At 43.7% G+C, this 26,048-nt stretch overlaps 1 protein-coding gene across 2 annotated transcripts; it reads right to left on the bottom strand.

Moving 5' to 3' along the window:
* On the bottom strand, window positions 1–26,048 carry DDX17 (DEAD-box helicase 17). 2 transcript variants are annotated; one of them, XM_044302285.1, is made up of 13 exons: window positions 25,851–26,046; window positions 21,988–22,123; window positions 16,246–16,342; window positions 14,153–14,286; window positions 13,440–13,505; window positions 12,787–12,928; window positions 11,905–12,065; window positions 8,704–8,876; window positions 8,515–8,625; window positions 8,383–8,444; window positions 5,420–5,479; window positions 2,523–2,759; window positions 1–1,241 (listed from the first exon to the last, which is right to left on the bottom strand). In XM_044302285.1, the coding sequence occupies exons 1-13, from the start codon at window positions 25,883–25,885 to the stop codon at window positions 841–843; spliced, it is 1,815 nt and encodes a 604-aa protein (XP_044158220.1). In that variant the 5' UTR covers window positions 25,886–26,046; the 3' UTR covers window positions 1–840. The 2 variants fall into 2 exon arrangements, with proteins under 2 accessions (XP_044158220.1, XP_044158221.1); XM_044302286.1 differs by lacking the exon at window positions 1–1,241 and having other exon boundaries at window positions 2,558–4,512; window positions 25,851–26,048.

Here is a 26,048-nt window from a genome sequence, read left to right as displayed (position 1 = left end):
TAATTTCAGCCATTTTTATTTACAAAAACAAAATGGTTCCAATTGTAGAATTAAAGAAAGGAAAAAGCTACACTTTCATAGCAACATTAAAGAGACTGCACTGCCAATATGACTATGCCATGTGCCACTTACAAACAGAAATAAAGAAAAAACAAACAACAACCACCTTAGACGTAGGGTCAACTTTTACTAATGAGGATGTAAAACCACTCCTAGAGGGGAGGGAAAAAAAATAAAAAATAAAACCTCCATACCCCACAGCCCTTCATCACCTGAGATTTTAATAAATGCAGGATTTCTATGGCAGTAGCACTTCATAAAATAAAATTGGACCAAGCCAAATCATGGGCATCCTTGTTAGATTATGAGGTGGATTAAATGGGCAAATGTACATAAAGTATGGGCTAGGAAAACAGACACTATCAGGATGAAGAACAGCTGCGGAGGGGGGAATATATTTCCTATATTTTGGGATTGTTTACCTACCTGGAAAAAAACAAAAACACTTAGAGAAAAAGGTCTCTTGTACAAAACATCAACGCAGCAACAAAATGTCTGAATGTCTCAAAAGGTGGACACAGATACATGGAGGTAAAATGGGATGACTTTACATGACTAGGAAAAGACCCCCCCCCCCCCCCCCCCAAAATAAAAAAAAATTACAAAAAAATAGTGGTCCTGAAATAATGTCAAAGATACCGAAATTGAAGACGAGGTATAGTTAAAATAAAGGTTACCTCAAATTCAATTTCTTGCACTTGACAAAACGAGTCTGAAGGGAAAATAAAAAATAAAAGAACCAGCTAATAAAAAAAATAAAAAGTGAACCAATTAAAAGGTTCACTTTCGAGCAGGTGGTGGTGGAGGTGGAGGAGGGGGTGGGTACTGATAACTAGCTGCTTGATTCATATAGTTCAACAAAGGAGTACCAGGCGGGGCGAACTGCTGGGACATCAGCGGCTGTGGTGCTTGGCCATATGCTGCTGCACCATAGCTGCTAGCTGCTCCTGCGGTAAATGCGCCCTGCCCGTATCCATACTGGCTAGGCTGGAAGTTTGAATTCTGCCCTGCATAACCAAATCCCTGACGACTTCCAGTTCCATTGCTGGCAATTCCATCACGGTTATTCCGTCCGTCACGTCTACCACCATCTTTGCCACGCATTCTCCTGTCGCACTCTTCTTGATACATCATGTTTGGATTATTGTTGGTTGGAATGCTGCGGTACCTAGATCGGCCACCTATGGATAATGAGATACAGTCAGACTTAGAGACTGTGAGCCCTATTGGGGACAGCTTGATGCTAATGTCTGTAAAGCGATGCAGAATATATGTCAATGCTATGCAAGTGCTTACAATAAATTTCATTTGTAATTTATTTATTTTTATACACAGAAAGGGGGGAACACAATCGGCACTGAAAACAAATGATGCACCAGGCTCAAAGGAACGCCAAACCTTGAAATTAAGGATACAAGTAAATAATATGAAGCTGCCATCACTGTCAGGATTTCTTTCCCAATATAAAAGCAGAAAATATACTGCTCATCAACTATTGTGGTTACATGGTGTATATAATGACCGCAAGCCTACTGTGCTCAGATGGCAATGGCCAAATGGTTAGTAATGGGTCATGGAGTGAAGCAAACCCAGCGATGTGGAACTGCGCTGCGTTAAATTGCAAAAGAGGCAAATTTCTATTAAAGAGGTTTATATGGACTACAGGTTTCTAGAATAATTTTTTCTTATCCTTAGGTCCAGATAAAGTTATAAATCTTCAAAAATTACATGTCTTAATACCTTATGATTTAAAAGGGTTTTTCTGAGATTTTAGTACTGATCAATTGGGATCCAACGGACCCTTACAGATCAACCATTTGCGAAGGCAATTGGGCTCTCCGGAGTGCCGCAGCCTTCTCCATGCTCACCAAATAAAGCGCCATACATTGTATAGCAGCTTTCAATGGTGCAGCGTTGCACCTAGGCCATGTGACCAATGACTGTGCCTGGAGAAATGACTTGGCCTAGGGAAAGCAGCGACAAGGCCTCATAGGGCTGCAGCCTTCTTAAAAAGCTGATCGGCAGGGGTCCCAGGTGTCATTCGCCACCAAGCAGATATTGATAACCTATCCAGGAGGAAAGGTCTTCGGAATTAACATCTCAGAAAAACCCTTTGTTCAGCCTCTCTTGCAACAGAGAGCAGCATGATTTCACATCACTGAGTATTCTTCACCCCATGAATGAATTTTTGTACAGTATGGATAAAGTTCCTGCTGATCTGATCGACTTAACCATTAAACAGCTTAGCTAAAGGAATCTACTGAAAAAAAGGGTAGAAGCTTGCTTGCTGTGCCATTTTGTTTCTGTAACTCCCATGCACTGCGAGCTACTGAAACAGTGAGTGCCTGCGTGCTCAGTCATTTCCGGCCACCTAAATATTGTCTTTCAAAATGTAAAACGAGCAGATATAAACTCTCTCTCTCAATACAAATGTATACCTTACAACAAACAGGAAGACTCACCTCCACCACCACCCCCACGGCCATGATCTACCAGCTGCATGAGTTTTGGATTGATAGTCTGGTTAGCTTCTTGAAGCACCTTCACCAGCTCACGAGCTTGTTTAAGGTTTCCAGGAGTGAAGAAAGTATACGCTGTGCCTTTATTTGTACTACGGGCCGTGCGGCCAATACGGTGCACGTAATCCTCTGAGCTATTTGGGTAATCATAGTTAATGACGAACTTGATATCTTCCACGTCTGTTTAGTGACCGGGATAATTGATGTGTAGGGGGAAAAAAATAAAAAATACATCGAGGAGAGGGACAAAAATAGAAAGTTAGAAAATATAGGAAAAAAAAATAAAAAAATCTAAAACATTCAGAAAACACACACAAAGGAGGGGAGAAGTAGGGAAATAAAGTACCAACAAATAATAAAATACTTTCATTAGGGCTATTATAAAGGGGATGTTCTTAATAGTATATGTACTCCCTTATGATTAAATCTTTATAATTCTTTTTTTTTTATAAAAAAAAAAAGTAATGTTTTACCAAAGTTGCACTATATTAGCAAAGGACAATTATTGCCCTTTTTGTTAAAAAAGAAAATAATCTTCTAATTTTCTAGTAAAGCTATATGAATTTACAGACACTTACTATGTGAATTAACACTTGTGCTAAAATGCACCAATAACAGTTTACGCACAACATTTTTCGTTTATATACATAATCCCTCATATCATAATGTATACGTACAATTTTATGATCATCTTTCAGAGCTGACTAACATGCTTACACTAAATCCCTATGAGAACACAGCAACTCATTTAAATGCACACATTTTCACAATCATCAGGTTCCTTATTATGGAGCTGAAGTCGAATTACTCCATGGGATTCATCCTCGGTGAGCTTTTGTCCGGACCGATGCACACTCCCTCAGTGAGGTGGGGAACCAGCTGTTGCTAATCCCATCCGTTTGGCATATAGCGGTCCTACCGCCTTCATCCATGGACACAGGGCCACCGAAGCAGGGAGCATGCATCAATTGTCCAGGCGCAGCAAGAGGTCCCAACACGTGCACTGGCTTGGCTAGATGCTTCTGTCCAGTGAGCCTGTTAATATGCGAAGAGAGACCCCTCCACCACTCATCTGTTGTGAACAGTTAACAAAACTGTGAAGTGGCAACCCCACCATTTCATGCGCCCACGTACTATTGTGAGATAAATACATGGTGGCCTTGGATAGGTCTGTTTCTTATTACAGGAAGATCATTTAAAAGTGCTGCAGGTTTTTTTTTCAGGTTTTGGGCATTTAGTTTTGTGGAGAAATGATAAAACCAGTGCAGTCTGCTCAATGGTTTGGGTAATGGAAATTTTAAGTGAGCAAGTGTCTTTCAGCTTGAAAATAATGTGGGCTTCTTCAGTCTAAGATGTAAAATAGGGAAAAGTTAATATAAATGGCACTTTTTTCTTTAAGGCCACGAAGATAAAAGCAGACCATGAAACATACCGTGCAGCATTCTAGCTTATTTTAAAAAGGTAGAGAAAGGGGCTACTACATTTGGAAATGGAGGAAGTCACAGAAGTCTGTAGAAAAACAGCAGAAGGGGCTATTCTTCTGCTTCGAAAGCCAAGCGACTTCCCATGTCTTCCTTGGTTTGGAACTTTCCCACAGCTGCTGAGTAGATAGCATAGTGGAAAGCACCAGGTGATCTCCCTTCTAGAAAGGTGGTCCTTCTATTGATTATGGCATCATACCAGCAGCCATAAGTGAACGGGGTGTAGACCCAGCTCAGCTGTCAGGGTGGAAAGCACACATTTTGCACCCCGATGTCGAGTGGGAAAGTTAGGGGATGGAGATGCAGACCCAAAAACTGCCTCTTCAGTACAAGACCTTTGCGAGGGAAGAGTGTAAGAAGCCAGTGCCCTTATAGCGGGGCAGCTTCCAGTGTTCATCCCCCCTCTATTTTCGACAGGCAGCTGGCCCTGTACTGAGAGTGATCTGCAGCTTCTGTCAAAAACAAACAAAAAAAGATAAGATTTAATATTAGGAACTATGTCAAAAAGTTATAATATATGTATACTTTATATATAAAATCCCTTAAGTGAGCAGAATGATTTCATTAACCAGTAACTTACCTGTCACCTAATGCAAGTAACTGAGGGAAACTGCATGCACAGCAGCTAGCCATGCATTTATGCGGTATCATAATAAAAATGAAAACTACGCAACTATTATAGAAGGCCTATAATTCGTACTATACGCAAGGTGCTGTCCATACAGTACTTGTGGTAAATCACTGGAAAAATACATATTGTCTCACACTAGTGAACCACCTTTCCATTGGGGAGAAGGAGACCAGGAAGTTTTCTGAACATGATAATGTTTTGTCAGTTAGCCAATGGTGAACTTCCACCAGGAGCAAGCTCTCCAATCCTAAGTAATAATATCTAAAATAAGGCTAAACCTTCCAGAAATAGTAAAATATACAACATAAAACAAAAAAATAGAAAGTCTGTAAGTAACAAGAAACAGACAGATTTAGGTTGTTTTGTTTTTATAACAACATGGATGGGGCACAAACTAGAAAAATGGAGACTACACAAAAAAAAAAAAAATGTGTCACTAGGCTTACACTCAAAAGGAAAAACCTAGATGAAATGTAAAGTATAAGGAAAATTAGTATGGGAAGATAGTAATATACTTCTCATGTCCTAGACCGAATAATAAAATATGAACAACAAGTATATTTAAATGTCTGCCCTATTTTTAAGAATATTCAGCTAAAAATAATGGGGGGGAAAAAGAACTGCTAAATAATATCACTCTTTGCCCGATTTATATAAAGCTTCAAGTTCTAGATGACTTGATCTATTAGGAAATATATCAGCTGTATTCAACCTGTAAAGTTACAAACCTAGACCTCGCGAGGCAACATCTGTAGCAATTAGAATTGGTGCTTTTCCAGTGCGAAATTCTGTAAGAGTAAATTAATGTAGAGTTACAAAATGTTTTCACATTTGAGACCATTTGTTTTCTCAGATAGCCAAGTATGGTTTTGGTACATTCGATAAAATAATTACACCGTTTTAAAGGGGTTCTCTGGCCTCTTTGCAGCTTGGCCCCAGATCCCTTGAGAAAGGTCTTGATAGGACCGAAACGTTGGGATACATTATGGCCTAAAAATTATATTACGTATACTATGTACATGCTCTAATAATGGCGCGATCAGTCATATATTGACATTATCAGAATTTTTGTATTCAAAATAAATTTGCAAACAAAAGACGTTGGTGTGCCGTGGATTATCTACCTACTACGTGATTGAAGTCCTCCGCGAGCACCCATTACATACAGGTGTGCGGACTCCACAATTTCCTTCCTTTCTCCTATAGTGACGACTAATCCTCAGGAGGTCATCAATATCAGATTGGCAGGGGTCCGCGCATTGTGCTGTCTCCTCATACAGCTGATCGGCAGGGGTGCCAGGTGTCAGACCCCCCAACAATCTCATATTGATGACCTATCCAGAATGTGTAAACTTGGCCTTAGGGTTCCCTCTTCAAGTCCCAATTCACTTAATGTACATAAGTAAACAGAATTTTGAGTAATTGAGTAATGTAGAATTCAGATGTCAATTTGTATGCATTTAACATTTACACTTATTTTTGACTTATCAATTATAGACAAAAACATCTTGATTCCCGCCACCCCCTCCTCTTCATTTCTAGCAGAAATTCTCTTCATACAGCCATAAAAGTAATTGGTAAAATTCTGTCTTCTGTAACGCAACTACCATTAGAGGCTCACTCAAGATAGATTGATACAGCTCCAGTATACTCCCATGTGTGGTCGCTATAAGCAGCAAGAATTTCATAGTTTAACTAAATCAGTGTGTGAAGACAAGCAAGAATTTTTAAATGAACTTGTCACGTTGAACATGCCGTCTCATCTGCCAGCATCATATTACACAGAGCAGGAAAAGCGGAGCAGACTGATATATAGTTTTGTAGAAATACATTTCAGTATAACGTGACACTTAATGATGGAAATCCCTACTGTTTCTACGCTTAGGAATCCAGTGGGCAGTCCTACTGGGGGGTGCCATAAACTACTAGGATACAGTGACTTCTAATTAGCTCCTATGGAATGCCTGATTCATTCTAGTTCAGGCTATACACAAGCAAAAAATAAGAAGTTCTGAAGTGGAATACATGAAAGCAAACTGACAAAACCTTCTTTCAACTCTGTTCTCGGCATACAGAAGTATAGCTTGGCGCACAGAGAAACACGGTAAGTGACCAACACTTTTGGTGACAGAAGGCGTTAAGAATCAGTCTGCTCTAAAGTCTACCTGTATAAGAACAGTGCTGAGAGGAGTTTTGTTACTTTTCTTGACTCAGAACCCATTTTCTTTTTTGCCTACTGAGTGACTGACAGTCATCTCAGCATGCATGCTCATACAGGGAATCATTGAGTAACTCTGCCAAACAGACTCCTGGAAAGAGCAGGGATTTCAAATAACCAATTACAAGTTCCCCTGACCCTTTTCTGACAAAACTACAAAGTCAAGTCACATTATCATGACCATCAGCTGACATCCAGAGTAACTGCCGTGTGCAGCTAGACAGGCTGGGGGTGACTCAATGTCCTGGTCGGTTGTCACAGGTATCTGGAGCCATGCTGACAGCAGTCCAACCCACAGCTGCTGGAGGGTGCATAGAGCAGACAGGACAATTAAGGTGGTTCCACAGATGCTCAAATGGGTAATTACAGAGTCAGGGTAGTACATGAAAGTCTTGGTCATGCTCTTCTAACCAATGTCGGACAATTCTAGCCATGTGACGTGTCACATTGTCTTGCTGTAATAACCCATCTGCCTCAGGGAAGAAAATCAGTATTGGTGTAGATCTGCAAGGATGGATTCATACCCAAATTGGTTGAGAAGGCCCACTCATCCATGTTGAAGGCAAAGAGAATGCCACAAAAACATTCCCCAGACCATAAACGCTGCCACCACACGCTTGTGTACTTCCAGCAATGGTTGACACGCCAACATCCATCCTTTTGACGAGCCAGAAAATGTGACTCATCGGAGAAGGCAACCCCTTTGTCAGTCAGGGTCCAATTCAGATACTGCCGTGAAAACGGAAGCCTTTTCTACCGATGCAACTTCATTAGCATAGGTGCAGTGACCATCTGTCTGCTTTGGGGCCGCATACACAGTAGCGTTCACCAAACTGTGTTAAAGCATGCGTCTATTAGCCCCCTGGATCATTTTGTAGGTGACCTCCTCCACTATAGTGTTTCAGTTCGCCCTCATGCACCTTTGTAGCCAATGTTCACCTCTCACATCAATAGTAGATGGTGCTCCGCAGTTTCCCCATCGCTTATTCACAATGGTGCCATTTGTCCACTCACCATAAACTTTCACTACAGCAGCACGAAAACAGTTCACAAACTGCACAGTATCAGAAATACTGCCACACACATCCTAAAAGCCGATAATCACCCTTTTTGCAACTCTGATAAATCGCTTTTTACCAATGACAGCAACAAGGCATATGTGTGCAGAAAGCCTATAGCAAACCATCTACCCACCAAGCCAGCTCACAACACTTTCCTTCATGAGCTACACACTGCCGACGTCGAAAGTAGCCATAATAATGTAACTCGACTGTGTATATATATCATTCTGGTCGTTTAACCTGCATAATCCAGGTCACGTCCAGCCACTATGAATTCTTGCATTCGTATTGGAAAGTCAGATGGAACACCGTTTAGGACTAGTTTGGTTCATGTTAGATTCCAACAATCCTCAACTGTCAGTTGCCAAAGGAAACTAGAAGATATGTTTTCAAGCCTTAATTACCAACTCACCATTTAGGACCCAGTCTCTCTCCTGCTGACTCTTGTCACCATGGATACACATGGCAGGCCACCTACAAATATATGCAAAAATGAAGAACTGTAGGAATGAAGAAAAAGCAATAACCAATATTTTGTGCTTACCCATCACGCCTCATTCTGCGAGTAAGATCATCACAGCGACGTTTAGTTTCCACAAAAATAATGGTTTTGTTTTCTTTTTCTGCCATTATTTCTTCCATTAGCTGGATAAGTCTGAAAGAAGTGCATATAAATGTGTTAATATTGGAAGTAACATAACACGGAAGCATAAAGAAACTGTACTAAACCTACTTGTGGTCCTTCTCACTCTCCTGGCAAACATCAACGATCTGGAGGATATTATGATTGGCAGACAGCTCCAAATTGCCCACGTTGATCTGCACATAATCTCTCAAAAAGTCCTCAGCTAGTTGGCGCACCTCTTTTGGCCACGTGGCACTCCACATTAGAGTTTGTCTGTCAGGCTAAACAAAAGAAACAGGCTTAGTTAATGCAAGGATGGAACATAGATAGTACCAACATTACCTCTACATGTTAACCCCTTCAGGACTCTGCCATTTTTCAGCAAATCTGACATGTGTCCCTTTATGTGGTGAGAACTTTAAAACGCTTTTACTTATCCAGGCCATTCTGAGACTGTTTTCTCGTCACCTTTTTTTTTTTTAAATTAGCAATTTTCAAAATTTCTATTTTTCTGCTTTTAAAACAGAAAGTGATACCTCCTAAAATAGTTATTACTTTACATTTCCGATATGTCTACTTCATGTTTTGTAAATTACATTTTCTTTTTTAGGGACCTTAGTAGGCTTAGGCTACTTTCACACTTGCGGCAGAGTGATCCGTCCCCCTGCCGGATCCGGCAAAACGTATGCCAACTGATGGCAATAGTAAGACTGATCAGGATCCTGATCAGTCTTAAAAATGCCTGATCAGTCAAAGAATTGAAATGCCAGACCGGTCTTTCCGGTGTCATCTGGCAAAACAGATCCGGCATTTATTTATTTCACCTTTTTTTCGGTCTGCGCGAAGAACGGAGCGGGTATTTTGCATTCCTATGGAAAAAAATGCAGGATCCGGCATTCAGGCAGTTTTTTTTTTTTTGCCGGAGATAAAACCATAGCATGCTGTGGTTTTATCGTTTGCCTGATCAGTCAAAATGACTGAACTGAAGACATCCTGAACGGATTGCTCTCCATTCAGAATGCATGGGGATAAAACTGATCAGTTCTTTTCCAGTATAGAGCCCTTTTGATGGAACTCAAAAACGCTAGTGTGAAAGTACCTTTAGAAGTTTAGAAGCAAATCTTTAAATCTTTAAGTTGCCAAAATCCACTTTTTAAAGGACCAGTTCAGGTCTGAAGTCACTTTGTGAGGCTTACATAATAGAAATCACCCATAAATTGCCCCATTTTAGAAACTACACCCCTCAAGGTATTAAAAACTGATCTTACAAACTCTGTTAACACCCTTTAGGAGTTCCACAAGAATTAAAGGAAAATGTAGATGACATTTCAGAATTTCACTTTTTTTGCCAGATTTTCCATTTTGATCCATTTTTTTCAGTAACAAAGCAAGGGTTAACAGCCAAACAAAACTCAATATTTATTACCCTGATTCTGTAGTATGGTTATTTCGATACCCAAATTTTTATTTGGTTTGCATACCATAAAAAAGTATTGCAATACTCTATACCACGCGAAGAAAAATAAAAAGACCCCAAAAAAGCTGTGTGCGTTGCGCATTTTATGGAACGTACGGCCCATAATCGAACAATCCTATCCTATTTTGTATTTTAATAGTTTGGACTTTTTGGACGTGGCGATATTTAATATATTTATTTATTGTTTATATATTTTATTTTTATATGTAAAATTGGGAAAGGGGGTGATTTATACTTATTTTGGTCTGGTTATTTACACTATTTAATAACCATTTCCCCCCTTAGGGGCTAGAACCTGGGAACTTTTGATCCCTTCACACTCTCCCTGCTGCCCTGTGCATAGTACAGAAAGTAGCAGGGAGCTTACCATTGCAGCCATGGCTTCAGTAGCGTCATGGCTGCCACGGTAACTGATCGGAGCCCCAGGATTACACTGCTCCGATCAGAAGCTGCCACCATTGAGGGAAGGGGGGGGGGGGGGGTAGCCTGTGACCACTGCCACCAATGATTTTAATACTGGGGAGGAGGGCGCACTGCGCCTCCAATGAAAGTTAACGTTTAATACAGATACTGGAGGCTGGGTGCAGAATCACATAGCCGTCGCCCAGCCTCTATGAAAGGAAGCTGCGATCAGCGGCAGTTAACCCCTGGGGATGTAATAATTGTTTTAGCACAGTTTTTATAATATTTCTTTCTACGGCGTTCAGGTGAGGGGGTGGATTATGTGATATTTTTGTAGAGCCGGTAGTAACGGACGTGGCAATACCCAATGTCTGGTTTTCTTTACTTTTTTTCCCCCTATTTTGTGTGTTTTATTTTAGGATTTTATTATGAAAAACTTTTTTTTTTTTCTGTCCAACTCTGGGACTTCAACTTCTGGGGTCTGATCCCCTCTGCAATGCATTACAATACAATCTGTATTGTAATGCATTGGCTGTCAGCTTTTATGCCGACAGCCTGCCTGTGAGACCCAGCCTAAGGCCTGGATCTCACAGACTTCCGTAGAGACGAGCTCTGATGCCTATGGAAGGCATTGGGCTCACCTTCTCTGTAACACCTGTACCCTCCGCAAATCAGCTTTGACCGTGGCATACAAGGGGTTAACACGCAGGCATCTGTGTTTTCACCAATGCATGCAGCAAGGGCCCAGCTGTCAGTGACTGCCGGTTCTGTGCCGCTGATCAGGCGGGTGCAGCTCCTGCACCCGCCCGATCAGCCCATAGTACATGTACGGCGTTGGTCCTTAAAGGGAACATGTCACCAGTTTTATGGTGTCCTAACTAAGGGCAACATAAATAAGTGACTGATTCTCTTAGCAAAATTCCGGGTCACTTTCTTTAACTGACCCAGTCAACCTGTCAACATCTTGTATTGAAAAAATCCAGCTCATAATGAGGAGTCCTGAATATTCATGAGCTCCTGACTCTCCCCGCCTACCTGCTACTGATTGACAGTTATTTTCCATATGAATCAGCAGCAGGTGGGCGGGGGAGTGGCTATAGCTCTGAATAAAAAATAAAAAAACGCTGCACTCACTGACATCACGCTGGACTCAAATCAGCTCATTAGCATGCGGCATGTGGCATCTGTGTGTGTATATTATGAGGTAACCATCTGTCACACCAGTAAGTGAACAAATCTAAGGCACTTTTTAGAGGTTATTGATTATATATAATTAGATTATAATCAAATATCCACATGACAGGTTCCCTTTAAGTCAAGTCCACCAGCGCCGTACATGTACGGCATGAGTTCTTAAGGGGTTAAGGAATAAAGCCTTGTGTAAAAATCTAAAATTCTAGAAAAAATAAAAAAATTCCTCATATAGGTACCCTGATTTGGTCCACAATCTTGCGGATCTGTGGCTCAAAACCCATGTCAAGCATTCTGTCAGCTTCATCCAGCACGAGGTAGGTACAGCGTCTTAAATTAGTTTTACCGGCCTCCAGAAAGTCAATGAGCCTGCCTGGAGTGGCAATGCAAATCTCCACACCTTGAGAGAAGACAAAGATTAATCAGACTATGCACTGCAATAAACTATGCTTTCTGTGAGCATAAGAAGAAAATTGTGGGGGCACAAGAAAGGTAATAAGGTGGCTTTCAGCTATACTGTTTTATAATACATAGTATGAGTGAAGACAGAAATATAGCTGTATGGGGAGATTTATCAATGGTGTTTATGCCACTTCTGTGGTGTCAATTCATTGAGAAATACGTAGTATATAGTTCTGATACAGAAAATGGACACGGAGGGTGACTTTCTTTGACAGTTTAAACAAAAATTTAAAAACACAAATTCATCAGAAATGTGGGGCATCGCACTTTGGGTATAACGTCTTCTGGAAGTGACTAAAGCATATGTAATAGGAACCTGGGGGGGGGGGGGGGGGGGGGGGCGTGGGGCCTATACAAAAAGCTTTGCTATGGGGCATTACGAGATCTGTGTATGCCTCTAAATGAATAATTTCCATGGCAATAGTTCTAAAAGGTTCTTAATATTATTTGTTTTAAAGTAATTTGCAGTGTTTCTAGCACAAACACCATTATAATGTATTTGCTTCTACCCCCTTGGTGCTGCTCCTAACATGTTCTGCTTGGGGAATGAGGGTCTAAAACAGAATCAGTGTCCCTGAATTTTTTTTATATACATATATCTATACTTATAATGTATATACTATACACAGGATACTTTTTTTTTTTCAACAAAATGTTACCTCTTTCAAGATCACGTATCTGTGGACCCTTAGGAGCGCCACCATAAATGCATGTACTCTTCAGCCGAGATGACTTTCCATATTCATCGGCTACTTGCTGTACTTGCTGAGCTAATTCTCGGGTTGGAGCAAGAACCAAACACTGAAATACAAAAAAAAAGTTCAGATTTCCCCAAAACTTTAAAGGGGTTCTGCGTTTTTTTTAACTGATGATCTATCCAGCACCTGATCGGCAGGGGTCCGACACCCGGGACCCCTGCCGATCAGCTGTTTGAGACGGCAGCGGCGCTGGCAGTAGTGCCGCAGCCTTCTTGCTGTTTACCGCAGGCCCAGTGACGTCATGACTGGTATCAATGGCCTGGTCGGGGCTAAGCTCTGTCACTTGAATGAATCTTAGCCCCGCACAGGCCAATGATACTAGTCATGACATCACTGGGCCTGCCGTAAACAGCGAGAAGGCCACGGCACTACTGCCAGCACCGCTGCTTTCTCAAACAGCTGATCGGCAGGGGTCCCGGGTGTCGGACCCCCGCCGATCAGATGCTGATGACCTATCCAGAGGATTGATTATCAGTTTAAACAAATTGCAGAACTCCTTTAAATGGCGTCACACTGAACAAAGACAAATAATGTAAAAGGAACTGAATACATACAATTGGTCCATCTCCTCGCTCCAGATAAGGCTGGTGGTTGATGTGCACCATTGCAGGCAGAAGATACTTTAGAAACAAAACAAATTAGGCACTTAGGAATCAGAAGATGTTTTTGGAGTAAACAGATTCTGAAACTAGTCTTTTCATCTGTAAATAACCAAAATGATTTTCTATTTCTTACCCCTTCGATGAACCTGATGCCACAGCTCTGCCCAGAGGTCCATCAGCAAACTCTTTATTTTCTCAAGATTAATAAAATAATGATGGCTTAAACTAGACAAACGTCAACTCAAAACACAAAGCCAACTTTAAAAAGTCAAGTGACTGCTATTCTAATCTGATTGGGATAATGGGCCCGATGTATTAGGGGAATGTGTTACACTGGTCTTGAAGGACCCTGTGCTGGCGGAACAGGCATTTATGACAAAGATTTATGCCAACTAAATGCCTCCTGAGGCAGTCTACTCCAAACTGTAGCTGGCGTAGATTTCAGTCAACATTTACATCAGTTTCTGGTGCAAATGATAAATATGCAGAAGCTGCTGGTCCCACTAACTCTTGGAAACCGTCAAGGGCAGTGTAACAATGCCAGTTGGGTTTTGTGACTTTTTAATGCCAAATCCATGGCAAAGGGAGAAGATAAATCTCCCCCTATGTGTTTTATGAGGGATTAATGCTTTTGAGCTGTCCTATGTAAAAAATAAAACAATTACCGCAAGTGTTTTGCCAGATCCGGTCTGGGCAATCCCCACCATGTCTCGACCACTCAACGCAAGAGGAAACCCCTGACATTGGATTGGGGTTGGTTCCTTAAATCGTTGATCAATAAGAACATCCATAACATACTCTGTGATATAAGAAGACAAATATGAAACACGGGTACTATGCTTTGGAAAGAAAATCCTTAGGCCTCTTTCACACGAGCATGACCGATTAGATCTGGATGGGTTCAGTGAAACTCGGACCATTTTGAAAGCAAGTTCAGTCGGTTTTGTATGCGATTGCATTTAGTTCAGTTTTTTCCACGCGGGTCCGTTTTTTACGCGCGGGATAAAAAATACAAATAAAATGAGGGTTTACAAACAACATCTCCTAGCAACCATCAGTGAAAAACACACTGCATCCGCACTTGTGGACGCATTACAGCCCCATTCAGTTCTATGGAGCCAGAGCTGCGTGAAAAAACACAGAATATAGAATGTGCTGTTATTGTCACGCAACACAAAAGTGATGCGTGGGGTGGGGGGGGGGGGGGGGGGGGGGAAATGATAATAATAAAAATAAAAAACGCTCATGTACAGAGACCCATTGAAATGAATGGGTCAGGATTCAGTGCGGGTGCTATACGTTCATGTCACGCATCGCACCCGTGCGGAAAACTCGCTCCTGTGAAAGAGGCCTTATGCTGATAACAGGGCTTGACCATTGACATTAAAGGACTACTCCAAGGATCACCTACATGTCATATGGTGTCCCAACCACAAGAATGAAAGAGTGCTGCAGCCGGCCCATACTTATACGTAGGGATGTCCCAATACAATTTTTTTGGGACCGAGTACCGATACCAATTAAATAAATAACACATTTATTTTGTGACCACTGACCAACCAAAAGTCCAAAAAAACAGCCCCCAGCCTCCCATCAGCACCCCAGCCTCTCCCTCTTATCAGCCCCCTCTGGTAACTCAACCCCCCCCCCCCAGTATTAGTGGCCACAGGGTCCCCCACCTCCCCCATCATTGGTGGCAGTGGGCATTGCGCCCCCCCCCCCATGGCAGCCAAGACGCTACAGAAGTCCTAGCTGCCATGGTATGTCAGTGAGCAGCATTATACTCACGTGCGCGGCGGCCGCTCCTTCTTCTGTCTGTGCGGCGCATTGCTAATGCTTATAGCATTAGCAATGCGCCGCATAGACCTATGAGAAGGAGCGCCCGGCGGCCACGGCGCACGTGAGTATAATGCTGCTCACTAACATACAATGATTACTACTGGGGAGGGGGGCGCACTGCCCACTGCCACCAATGCAGAGACTGAAGAACATTACCGGCACCTGACCTCTGAGAGGACGCTGTGATCCACACAATTAACCCCTCAGGTGCCACACCTGAGGGGTTAATTGCACGGATCACAGTGTCCTCTCAGAGGTCGGGTGCCGGTAATGCGAGTCACAGAATTCCTTCCCCCACGCCGAACTGCTGAGAGCGCCGCCGCAAGTGGCCAGCAGGTATCGGCAGTGGTATCGGGAACATTTGCACAAGTACAAGTACTCTGCAAATGTCCAGTATCGGTATCGGGACATCCCTACTTATACGCCTACTCATGTGCTGGTATTACATGCTTCAATGGAGGTGTCCCTTCTTTGTCCTGATGAGTAAAGATTCCAGCATTCAAAATCCCAATAATCACAAATTGGTAGCATATACTAGGGAAGTGCCATGAATATTAAAAAGGTGATACAACCCCCTTTAAAAAGGGAGTTTTCACATATAATTTTCCCCAAAAAAGCATTTTTGCAAAAAAGATAAAAACACCATAGAAACACTGCTTTTTCTGTAGTAGTCTTAAGACAAATAAACCCTTAATAATAATTAAAAAAAAAATCTTGGTGTCTTGGCTACGTTAAAGATAATACAAACGGATCCGTTCTGAATGGATGCAGACGGTTGTATTATCTGAACGGATCAGTCTGTGCAGATCCATGACAGAGCCGCACCAAACGCAAGTGTAAAAGTAACCTTAGTGTGGCAGCATCCTATGGGGAAAAGCCTGCAAAACAAATAAGAAAGAGATTAAATAAAATAACTTACGAGGAAAGTTTGACTGTTGGAAAGTATAGACAGGTTTCGGGCAGTTGATCCCACGGACAGTAATCTCTTTCTTTCTGCGCAGTTCTTCAACGTCATGCTGCAATATAAGAATATTGTAACTTTTAGGTTCTTGTAACAATCAAACAGCAATTACAGTAAAGCAAAAGACCTAAAACACAACCGTTATTTTATTACATTTAAAGGGACACTGACAGGCCCAATAAGCATATTTAATCATCTAAGTATCCCCCCTGTCCACCTTATAAATACAGTAAACTGAAGTTTTATAACCTGCTTGAAGCGTCTTCAATCTGCCCAACAGGCGGCGTTTCTTCTCCACTTGCGCCCAGCCAGCCGCCCCCAACTGCCGTTTTGAAGCGCTGCACAGCTCATCAATATTCACTTCGCTGGGCGGCTACTACTGTGCCCGTGGTCCCCCGCCGGCCCGTACCGCGATGCACTGTATCTTGACACATCGTCAGGTCATAGTGCGCGCTTACATGCACTATGTCCCGATGCTGTGCGACGTCAGGACTGACTGCAGTGCAGCGCGCAGAGAAGATGAAGGAGCTGTGGAGCAGCGCCCCTACAGGAAAGGTAAGCACCGAGGGGGAAGGCTTAAGAGTTTTTAAAGAAAAACGTTCTTTTAATGAGTTTTTTTGTTATTCGAGTACTTGAATAATACTTAGTAGGGCTGCAGCTAACGATTATTTGAATAATCGATTAGTTGCCGATTAATTTCTACGATTAATCGATTAATCGGCAAAAACGACAAAATTACAAAACAGAGAGGTTTATATGATCTTACTTAAAAAAATATGTTCAAAGGCCATATTAAAACAAAATTGTGGACGACACTATTATGGGGGATCTGTGGACGACACTTATGGGGGATCTGTGGACGGCGCAGTTATGGAGAGGGGGATCTGTGGACGGCGCAGTTATGGAGAGGGGGATCTGTGGACGGCGCAGTTATGGAGAGGGGGATCTGTGGACGGCGCAGTTATGGAGAGGGGGATCTGTGGACGGCGCAGTTATGGAGAGGGGGATCTGTGGACGGCGCAGTTATGGAGAGGGGGATCTGTGGACGGCGCAGTTATGGAGAGGGGGATCTGTGGGTGGCGTAGTTATGGAGAGGGGGATCTGTGGACGGCGCAGTTATGGAGAGGGGGATCTGTGGGTGGCGTAGTTATGGAGAGGGGGATCTGTGGGTGGCGCAGTTATGGAGAGGGGGATCTGTGGGCGGCACAGTTATGGAGAGGGGGGATCTGTGGGCGGCACAGTTATGGAGAGGGGGGATCTGTGGGCGGCACAGTTATGGAGAGGGGGATCTGTGGGCGGCGCAGTTATGGAGAGGGGGGATCTGTGGGCGGCGCAGTTATGGAGAGGGGGGATCTGTGGGCGGCGCAGTTATGGAGAGGGGGATCTGTGGGCGGCGCAGTTATGGAGAGGGGGATCTGTGGGTGGCGCAGTTATGGAGAGGGGGATCTGTGGATGGCGCTGTTATGGAGAGGGATCTGTGGGTGGCGCAGTTATGGAGAGGGGGATCTGTGGGTGGCGCTGTTATGGAGAGCGGGGGGATCTGTGGGTGGCGCTGTTATGGAGAGGGGGAGGATCTGTGGGTGGCGCTGTTATGGAGAGGGGGATCTGTGGGTGGCGCAGTTATGGAGAGGGGGATCTGTGGATGGCGCTGTTATGGAGAGGGATCTGTGGGTGGCGCAGTTATGGAGAGGGATCTGTGGGTGGCGCAGTTATGGAGAGGGGGATCTGTGGGTGGCGCAGTTATGGAGAGGGGGATCTGTGGGTGGCGCTGTTATGGAGAGGGGGATATGTGCACTGTTAAGGGCATAACAGTGCACAGATCCCTTTCCTCATAACAGTGCACAGATCCCCCTTCCCATAGCAGTGCCATACACAGACCCCCCCCCTCCTCCCCATAGCAGTGCTATACATAGACCCCCCTCCCCATAGCAGTGCCATAGACAGATCCTCCCCCCTCCCCATAGCAGTGCTATACACAGACCCCCCTCCCCATAGCAGTGCCATAGACAGATCCTCCCCCCTCCCCATAACAGCCCCGGCCCCGATGCTTATAAGTCGGACTAATCACGTCTGCATCTTTATTTGACCTTTTTACAATGACGCTCCTGTAACAGCCAGGCAGAGCGGACGGCGGCGTAACGTCACTCACTCACGTGACGCACCTGCTCTGCCCACCTCATGAATGAAGGAGGCGGAGCAGGCGTGTCACGTGAGTGAGTGACGTTACGCCGCCGTCCGCTCTGCCTGGCTGTTACAGGAGCGTCATTGTAAAAAGGTAAAATAAAGATGCAGCGACCGCCCGCCCGCATAGCAACGAATCGGCGATTATTCGATAACTGGATTCGTCGACAACGAATCCAGTTATCGAATATAATCGATTACATCGATTAATCGTTGCAGCCCTAATACTTAGATTAATCAATAGAATACTTGATTACAAAAATAGTCGATAGCTGCAGCCCTAATCGAGAGCCTGTATTAAACAGGCAGAACAGCAAGCAATTGTCTGAAGATAAACATTCCCTCCCGGCAATCTCTTGCTTGATAGCGGAGGAGACCGCTGCTATTACATGCAGCGATCTCCTCCGCACCATGGGGAGTAGTGATCACTATGCCATAGTAAGGTTGGCCAGCGTAAGATTGGTATTAGACAACATGATGTGCCGCCGGCAAGGGCTGATTTTTAAGCATGCTTAACAATCAGAAATGCACGATGATCAAGCATTTGCTCGTTCATCAGGTTATCCGCGGCAGTATTACACTGCAAGATGATCTCTAACAAGTGTTCATGCGAACGCTTGCTGGCAATTACTGGCCAAAATATTGGCCGATGTAATACAGGCTTAAGAGTCTACAGTACAATGAAAGTCACAGATTGCATCCTAAGTCACAGTAGATGCATCCTAATATTATACCTTTATGAAGACAACGTAAGCACTGATAAGGGCAGCCCCCTACTACAACCTCTTGGCGTTACCCTATAAAACCCTAAACACGACCACCAGACAGCGAGATCAATAAAGTTGTGACTGTACAACCATAAAGTAATGTCCAACTTAGGATAGTAATACGCAAATGGCCTCAATTCATCAGGAGTATTGACAATACTTTTATTAAACTTTTTATTCATCCTATCTTTTTTGGTGCAGCTACACAGAACTGGAAGCACACAGCATTAAAGGGGTTGTCTGGTTTCCAATATTGATGACTCTTAGGTCAGCAGTTTACCATGGTCAAAACTGCTGCCAAATTCGCTTTAAGCGGTGACAGTTTAGTTGTTTACCAGTGTATGAATATTACCGGGTTCAAACAAGCAGTACACCAAAATTACAATGACAGCAGAGCTCCCCATAGAGAAGGCAGTGACAGTTTTTGTTTACTATCCCTGCCTTCCACATACTTCAGCGTTCAGAGAGTTCTGTGTACAAAGATCAGAAAGCGACAAAGCGAACGCCTGGAACCAGGAGAAGGAGTCCACACAAAATAAAAGTTTCAAGTATAACAAAAGACCCTTTTCCCTCAAATCATTTATTACAGAAAAAAAGAACAGGTATAGTTCTATGTCACCATACTGCCAGAACAGATGTTATACAGTGTAAAAACATTAGAAACACCCATAAAGTGACTACTTTATACCCTAAGGCCTCTTTCACACGGGCGTCATGTTTTTGGCCCAGATAAGATGCGGGTCCCCTTTCCTGTGCACAGCAAAGATGAAGACAGAAGAGAAGCCGGGCTGCGCGAGCAAGTGGATTATATATATTTTTTTAACCCCTCCAGCCTTATTATACTATGCATTCTGTAGTAAGAATGCTATTATTTTCCCTTATAACCATGTTAGAAGGGAAAATAATAAAGATCGGGTCCCCATCCCGATAGTCTACTAGCAACCGTGCGTGAAAATCTGCATCCGCACTTGCTTGCGATTTTCACGCAGCCCCATTCACATCTATGGGGCCTGCGTTGCGTTTAAAACGCACAATATAGAGCATGCTGCGATTGTCACGCAACGCACAAGTGATGCGTGAAAATCACCGCTCATGTGCACAGCCCCATAGAAATTAACGGGTCCGGATTCAGCGCGGGTGCAATGCGTTCACCTCACACATTGCACCCGCACGGAAATTTCGCCCGTGTGAAAGGGGCCTAAGGAATTCATTTTTGGGAAATTTTGACATTTTAGCTCCCCCCCTGTAGGAATTGCTTCTTTCCTCACAATGTTCTGATTCAGTGGCTTATTTTTTATATTCACCATGCGACCTTGGAAAAGCACACTTTACGACTAGAGATGAGCGAACTTCTGTTTTAAGTTCGGCGTCTAAAGTTCGGCTTCCGGTTAGCGGAGAATCCCGATCTGGAACCGGATATGGATTCCGACTTCCGTTGTGGTCCGTGGTAGCGGAATCAATAATGGCCGATTATTGATTCCGCTACCACGGACCACAACGGAAGTCGGAATCCATATCCGGTTCCAGATCGGGATTCTCCGCTAACCGGAAGCCGAACTTTAGACGCCGAACTTAAAACAGAAGTTCGCTCATCTCTATTTACGACACATTAAAATACTTCTGCATTTTGCATATTTTTTATGAAAGAAAAAGGGGGGAATTTGTGTATGTATATTTGCCTACACAATACATTCTATACTATTGCTAAAATAATATCTATAGCTATAACTAATGTATTTTTATTATTTCTTATGAAATAATAAAGTGAATTAACACAGTTCTGCCACTATCAGGGCAGAAAGGGGTTAATTCACAAGTATGATCACAATTAACTTTATAGCCAGCACAGTCTCTCGCACAGCAAGATGATCTTACGCTGGGTTCAGACCTGAGCGTACTTGAACGTACGCTCTGTATGTGCGATTGTACGGGCGTTTGCAATCACGCATACAGAGACAAGCGAACGCCCATTGTCGCGCGTTCCCGCTAAAGTCTATGTACGGGAACGCGCGACAAGACGCCCCAAAGAAGCTCATGTACTTCTTGGGGCGGCGGGCGTTTTACAGCACGATCGTACGTGCTGTAAAACGCTCAGGTGAGAACCATTCCGATAGGGAATCATTGGTTCTTGCCTGTTGAGCGTTTTACAGCGCGTAGGAACGCGCTGTAAAACGCTCAGGTCTGAACCCAGCCTTAGAGAAAGGCCATGCTGGCTTCTTCTAAACTGCTTTCATTCACTATGAAACACTGTGACCGGCCATCACAGTGATCACAAACATGGTCTTCATTGTGACTGCAGCTGTCTTAATATTATAAGGCTGTCTTTTTCTAATACATTATCACTGTGTCTAGGACTCTTAACACTTCCCCTACTGGTCAGGTGTGTGGATAGCCATGTACCCTTCATTACAATGTGCAGCAGCTATTTTGTCATCAGCCATAAATAAAATTAGTCAAATGGCTAATGTTCTCCTACACGTATAACTTTTTCCATAGTATACGAAAGATAGACTATGTCCTGGGTTATTGGTTCCAAATACCCTTTTACCATTACCAAATACCATTTTAATCTAAAATACGCTTCCTGGCCTATGGTGGCAATACAGACCCCAAGTACAGTATTGTCAATTGCACTTCCTTAATTTACCTTTATTAGCATATTGTATAGGATGTGCCACTCAAGTCCTTGAAAAACAACAACAACAAAAACAGGCTGAAATACCAATAACTGCTGAAAGTGGTCTTTACTTACTATTGACATGTGAGCTACTTCTGGATGCTCAGTGTAAAAGTTCTTCTCAAATTTTGGAAGCTCATTTAAATCCCAGCGCTTCTTGCGGAGGCGTTCTCCTGGGTTACCAAATTTTGGGAAGCGAGAGCCACCAGCCCTAAATAAGTAGACAGAAAGGCAAAACGTAGGTTATTAACAAGGATGTAAAATAAATCATTTGAAATATTTAAAAGAGAAAAGACAATGACTAATTCATCAGAACTATATGGCGATATACCACAAGCTGGCAGTGGTAGCTAAGTGCAGATTACTGCTAATTGCTCGGCTGCGGTCCAGAAATTACCAGCACCCTACTGTTACACAGTTTTGTTCAAAGAAGGCCAAAAGGATATTGTAGACAAACATGGGGGAAGATTGATCAAGACTGGTGTAAAGGAAAAATGTCTGAGTTGCCCAAAGCAACCAGATTCCACCTTTCATTTTCCAAAGGAGCTCTGAAAAATGAAAGGTGGAATCAGTCCTCAGCAAGCAGGATAGTGGCGGTCATGAAACATGGCTGTTTCCTTGGCTTCCACTACTTTTGTGTAGGCCCTGAACATTAACCGGACACGCCCAGTGCATTCGCAGATACAGTAAGGAGGATCCCCCTGCATCTGTGCCAGACATGTCCACTTACGCTGGGTTCACACCTGAGCGTATTCGATAAGCGCTGTTTACAGGCATTTTTATCGGGCGTTTTTCAGGCGTATTTTGGAAACGTGCGTCGTATGCACATTCTTGCTATTGACCACAGAGGCATACAATGAAAAACAGAGGTGTTACGCGCGACAATACGCCCCAAATAATCTCCTGTACTTCTTGGGGAGTAGGACGTTTTACAGTGCATTCGTACGCGTTGTAAAACGCTCAGGTGAGAACCATGCCCATAGGGAAAAATTGTTTTTTGCCTGTTGAGCGGTTTACAGTGCAGGTGTGAACCTAGCCTTACCGTTCAGCTCCTGTGCTGAAGTACTGGAAGCCAGGAAGAGGCTGAGAAAGCAGTCACAGGAAAGTGGCCATGTTGCATCCTGTAGACCAGATATCAAGCCGAGGGTCTTCACAGTCATAGCTGGGGCACAGTACACTCATTTATGTTTTGTAATGATCAAACATGTCTGTTTATGTTTTTGGGGATTTTTATTTTATTTTTTATAAATTTAGGAACAAACTCAGCAATTTCTCCACCTTGAACCTCCTTAAACAGTTCCACTGACAATAAGCTGATCAAAGTGTTCCCCTGCTGGGACCTTCAGAGATCAACTGTAACCTGTGGGGAAACAGTTTAGCAATTTCCCTGTAGCACCCCCAGAGGAGAAAGAAAGAATTATACAGTGTCCTTTCCAATCAATGTGCTGTCTCTGCGTAATGCAGGGCAGGTCCTCCAGATAAAAAGATGCTCTTTGTGCCACTGCAGCCAATCACTGGCCACCTGAGGAACTGGAGCGCAGAGACCGCAACACTGGACCAAAGGAGAAGGAACCGAGCAGTGGGGAGTACGGTTCCCTCTGCAGGTCTGATGAGACAGGGGAAGCAGCCAAAGCTGGACAACCCTTTTAAATATTAATGACCCTACCTAATGATTAGTAATAAATGTCAGATCAACTGACATCTAACTACCCAATGATCACTGGTTTTGAAGAGTCCACGTCACTCAGTCATAGTATACAGATCTGTACACTGTGTTTAATACTCAATCACATGAACATGACTGAGATGCAGACAGGCCTTGTGACTGAGTGCCGCAGCCCCTTTAAAAGCACAACCCAATCAAGCGTTTAAAGGTGCTGTCCCCGTTCTTTATATTGATGACCAATTAGCTGAAGAGATACGAGCACTGCCTCGCCGTCACAATTACATCTCGGCCATCCCATTCACTTTTATTCATTTCTTTGGGTGACAGAATTAATTATCAATTCCGGAATCATCCGTGCATCACAGATCAGAAGGCCTTCAGCACACCCATTAAAGGGCTTGTATTGTATGTGTGTGTGTGTGTGGTTCTCCTGAAGACACTGTATGTTCATGGGTATGCTATTACTACTATTTGTGGATCCATTGACTTGAATGGGGCTGCGGATCCATCTGTGCGGGCAACAGTAGTACAAGCTTCATATTTTTGCAGACTAGAAATGCGGATAACATACTGAACGTTGTCAGTACATTTAATTTACCGATAGAAATAAACGGATCCGCATCTATTCCGCAAAATGCGGAACGGATGCTGATAAACTTATACGGACGTGTGAATGTACCCCAACAGTCACCTCGATATAGGCAATTGTATGCATATTGTACCAATGTATTGTCATACCATCCCTCAGGGGAACCGCACCTTTTCTTATCTCTTTAATCATGTCATATATATTTATTTAAATAAAATGTACTATTTCTTGAGCTGCAGAGACTCTGTTGTTTTTTGTAGGTGGTTGCAGTCATATGCAGTATACGGCATGTCATTACAGCAGCGGATGAAGTCTGAGCCGGGCAATATGTTAGTATATTGATTTAATAGAGTTTAAAGACCCCCCAAACCAAAAGTACTAATGGGAATGTGTGTGAAGAAAAAAAAGCCACTCATCTGGACCAAGGGGGACGTGACCAGCTTTATGCCCCTTGGGGACAGATGACGCTGAGGCCAGAGAATTTCTGCGTGTCACAGATGGGATGTCACACTTCCGCTACACCGCTTCTGAGAGACGAGTGTTTTTTTTCCCCTTTGTATTACACACATTTGCAGTGGTAATTAAAAGGGTTTTTGAAGACTTTATAAATGACGACCTACCCTCAGGCCCGGTTTTCAGCATCTGATCAGTGAGGGGGGTCCAACACCCGGGACCCCCGCTGATCAGCTAATTGAGAAGGCACTAGTGCTTCTGTGAGCATCGCAGCCTTTTCCATGCCCTATGACCAATGAACATGTCGTCACCGGCCTAGGGAAAGCAGCGAGAAGGCCAGAGCGCTACTGTAAGGCTAGTTTCACAGTTGCGGCAGGACGGATCGGGCAAGCTGGTCTGCCTGTCGGATCCGTCCTTCCGCTATTTTGCCGTATTGCTGCTCCGTCCCCATTGACTATAATGGGGACAGGGGCGGAGCTCCGGCGCAGCACGGCAAAAGCCGCCGGACTAAAAAGTCGGACATGCAGGACTTTTTAGTCCGGCTGCTTTCGCCGTGCACCGCCAGAGCTCCGACCCCATTATAGTCAATGGGGACGGAGCGGCGGTCCGGCGAAACAGCGGAAGGACGGATCCGACAGGGAGACCAGCTTGCCGAATCCGTCCTGCCGCAAGTGTGAAAGTACCCTAAGCACAGCTGATCAGTGGGGGCCCCACAGATCAAATACTGATTAACTATCCTGAGAATAGGGCGTCAATTATAAAGTCCCAGAAAATCCCTGTAAAGGGGTTGTCCAAGTGTTTTATACCCTCTGACCAGTGGGGGGGGGGGGGTGGTAGGACACCCAGGACCCTCAACTATCAGCGGCTTGAACTGATGAGATCAGAGCCCCACTGATCAGCTACTGATCTTGAGGATAGGTCATCAGTGTTTTAAAAAATAATAATAATAATAAAGCTTGGGGATTGCTGTGTTTTTATTTTTATTTTATTCCAACAACTACTATAAAAGTACAATCACGTCCGGCCACCCACGGAGATCTGGCAGCAGGTTATGTCATCTGCTGCTCCACACATAGCAGCTCTATTAGGCCCACCTGGGGTAACATCACGTGATTAGGTTGCCCGGATTAACCCTTCCCCGGCACGGAGATGGTAGACTCTCTTATTCACAACAACGATAAGGCTACCTCCATTTTTACTGAGGCCGCGCACCAACAAGTATATTCTTACCCGCCTCGGTCACGATCCATAAAGCTTCCCCTCATCGTGCTGTACGAGACGATGTCAGCCGTATGTTACAGAATACGCGAACCTAATGGGAGCTGTTCTTCTTTTCTCAGGCTAATACGCGGTAACCGTACACGTAGACCGCTAAACAGCCGGTATGCTCCCCGGATGTATCAGCACAAAATGGCCGCCGTCGTCTTC

The sequence above is a fragment of the Bufo gargarizans genome, chromosome 7, assembly GCF_014858855.1.
Source record: "Bufo gargarizans isolate SCDJY-AF-19 chromosome 7, ASM1485885v1, whole genome shotgun sequence".
Lineage (NCBI taxonomy): Eukaryota > Metazoa > Chordata > Amphibia > Anura > Bufonidae > Bufo > Bufo gargarizans.
This window is presented reverse-complemented; position numbering and strand designations above follow the sequence as displayed.

Bases quoted from the DNA above. Each gene is read 5' to 3' on its own strand.
- DDX17 (XM_044302285.1), bottom strand. From the start codon at position 25,885: ATGAGGGGAAGCTTTATGGATCGTGACCGAGGCGG. The intron at 22,124-25,850 runs GTAAGAATATAC...CTACTTATTTAG, and splicing joins ATGGATCGTGACCGAGGCGG to GGCTGGTGGCTCTCGCTTCC. The intron at 8,626-8,703 runs GTAGGTTTAGTA...CACTTCTTTCAG, and splicing joins GAGAGTGAGAAGGACCACAA to ACTTATCCAGCTAATGGAAG.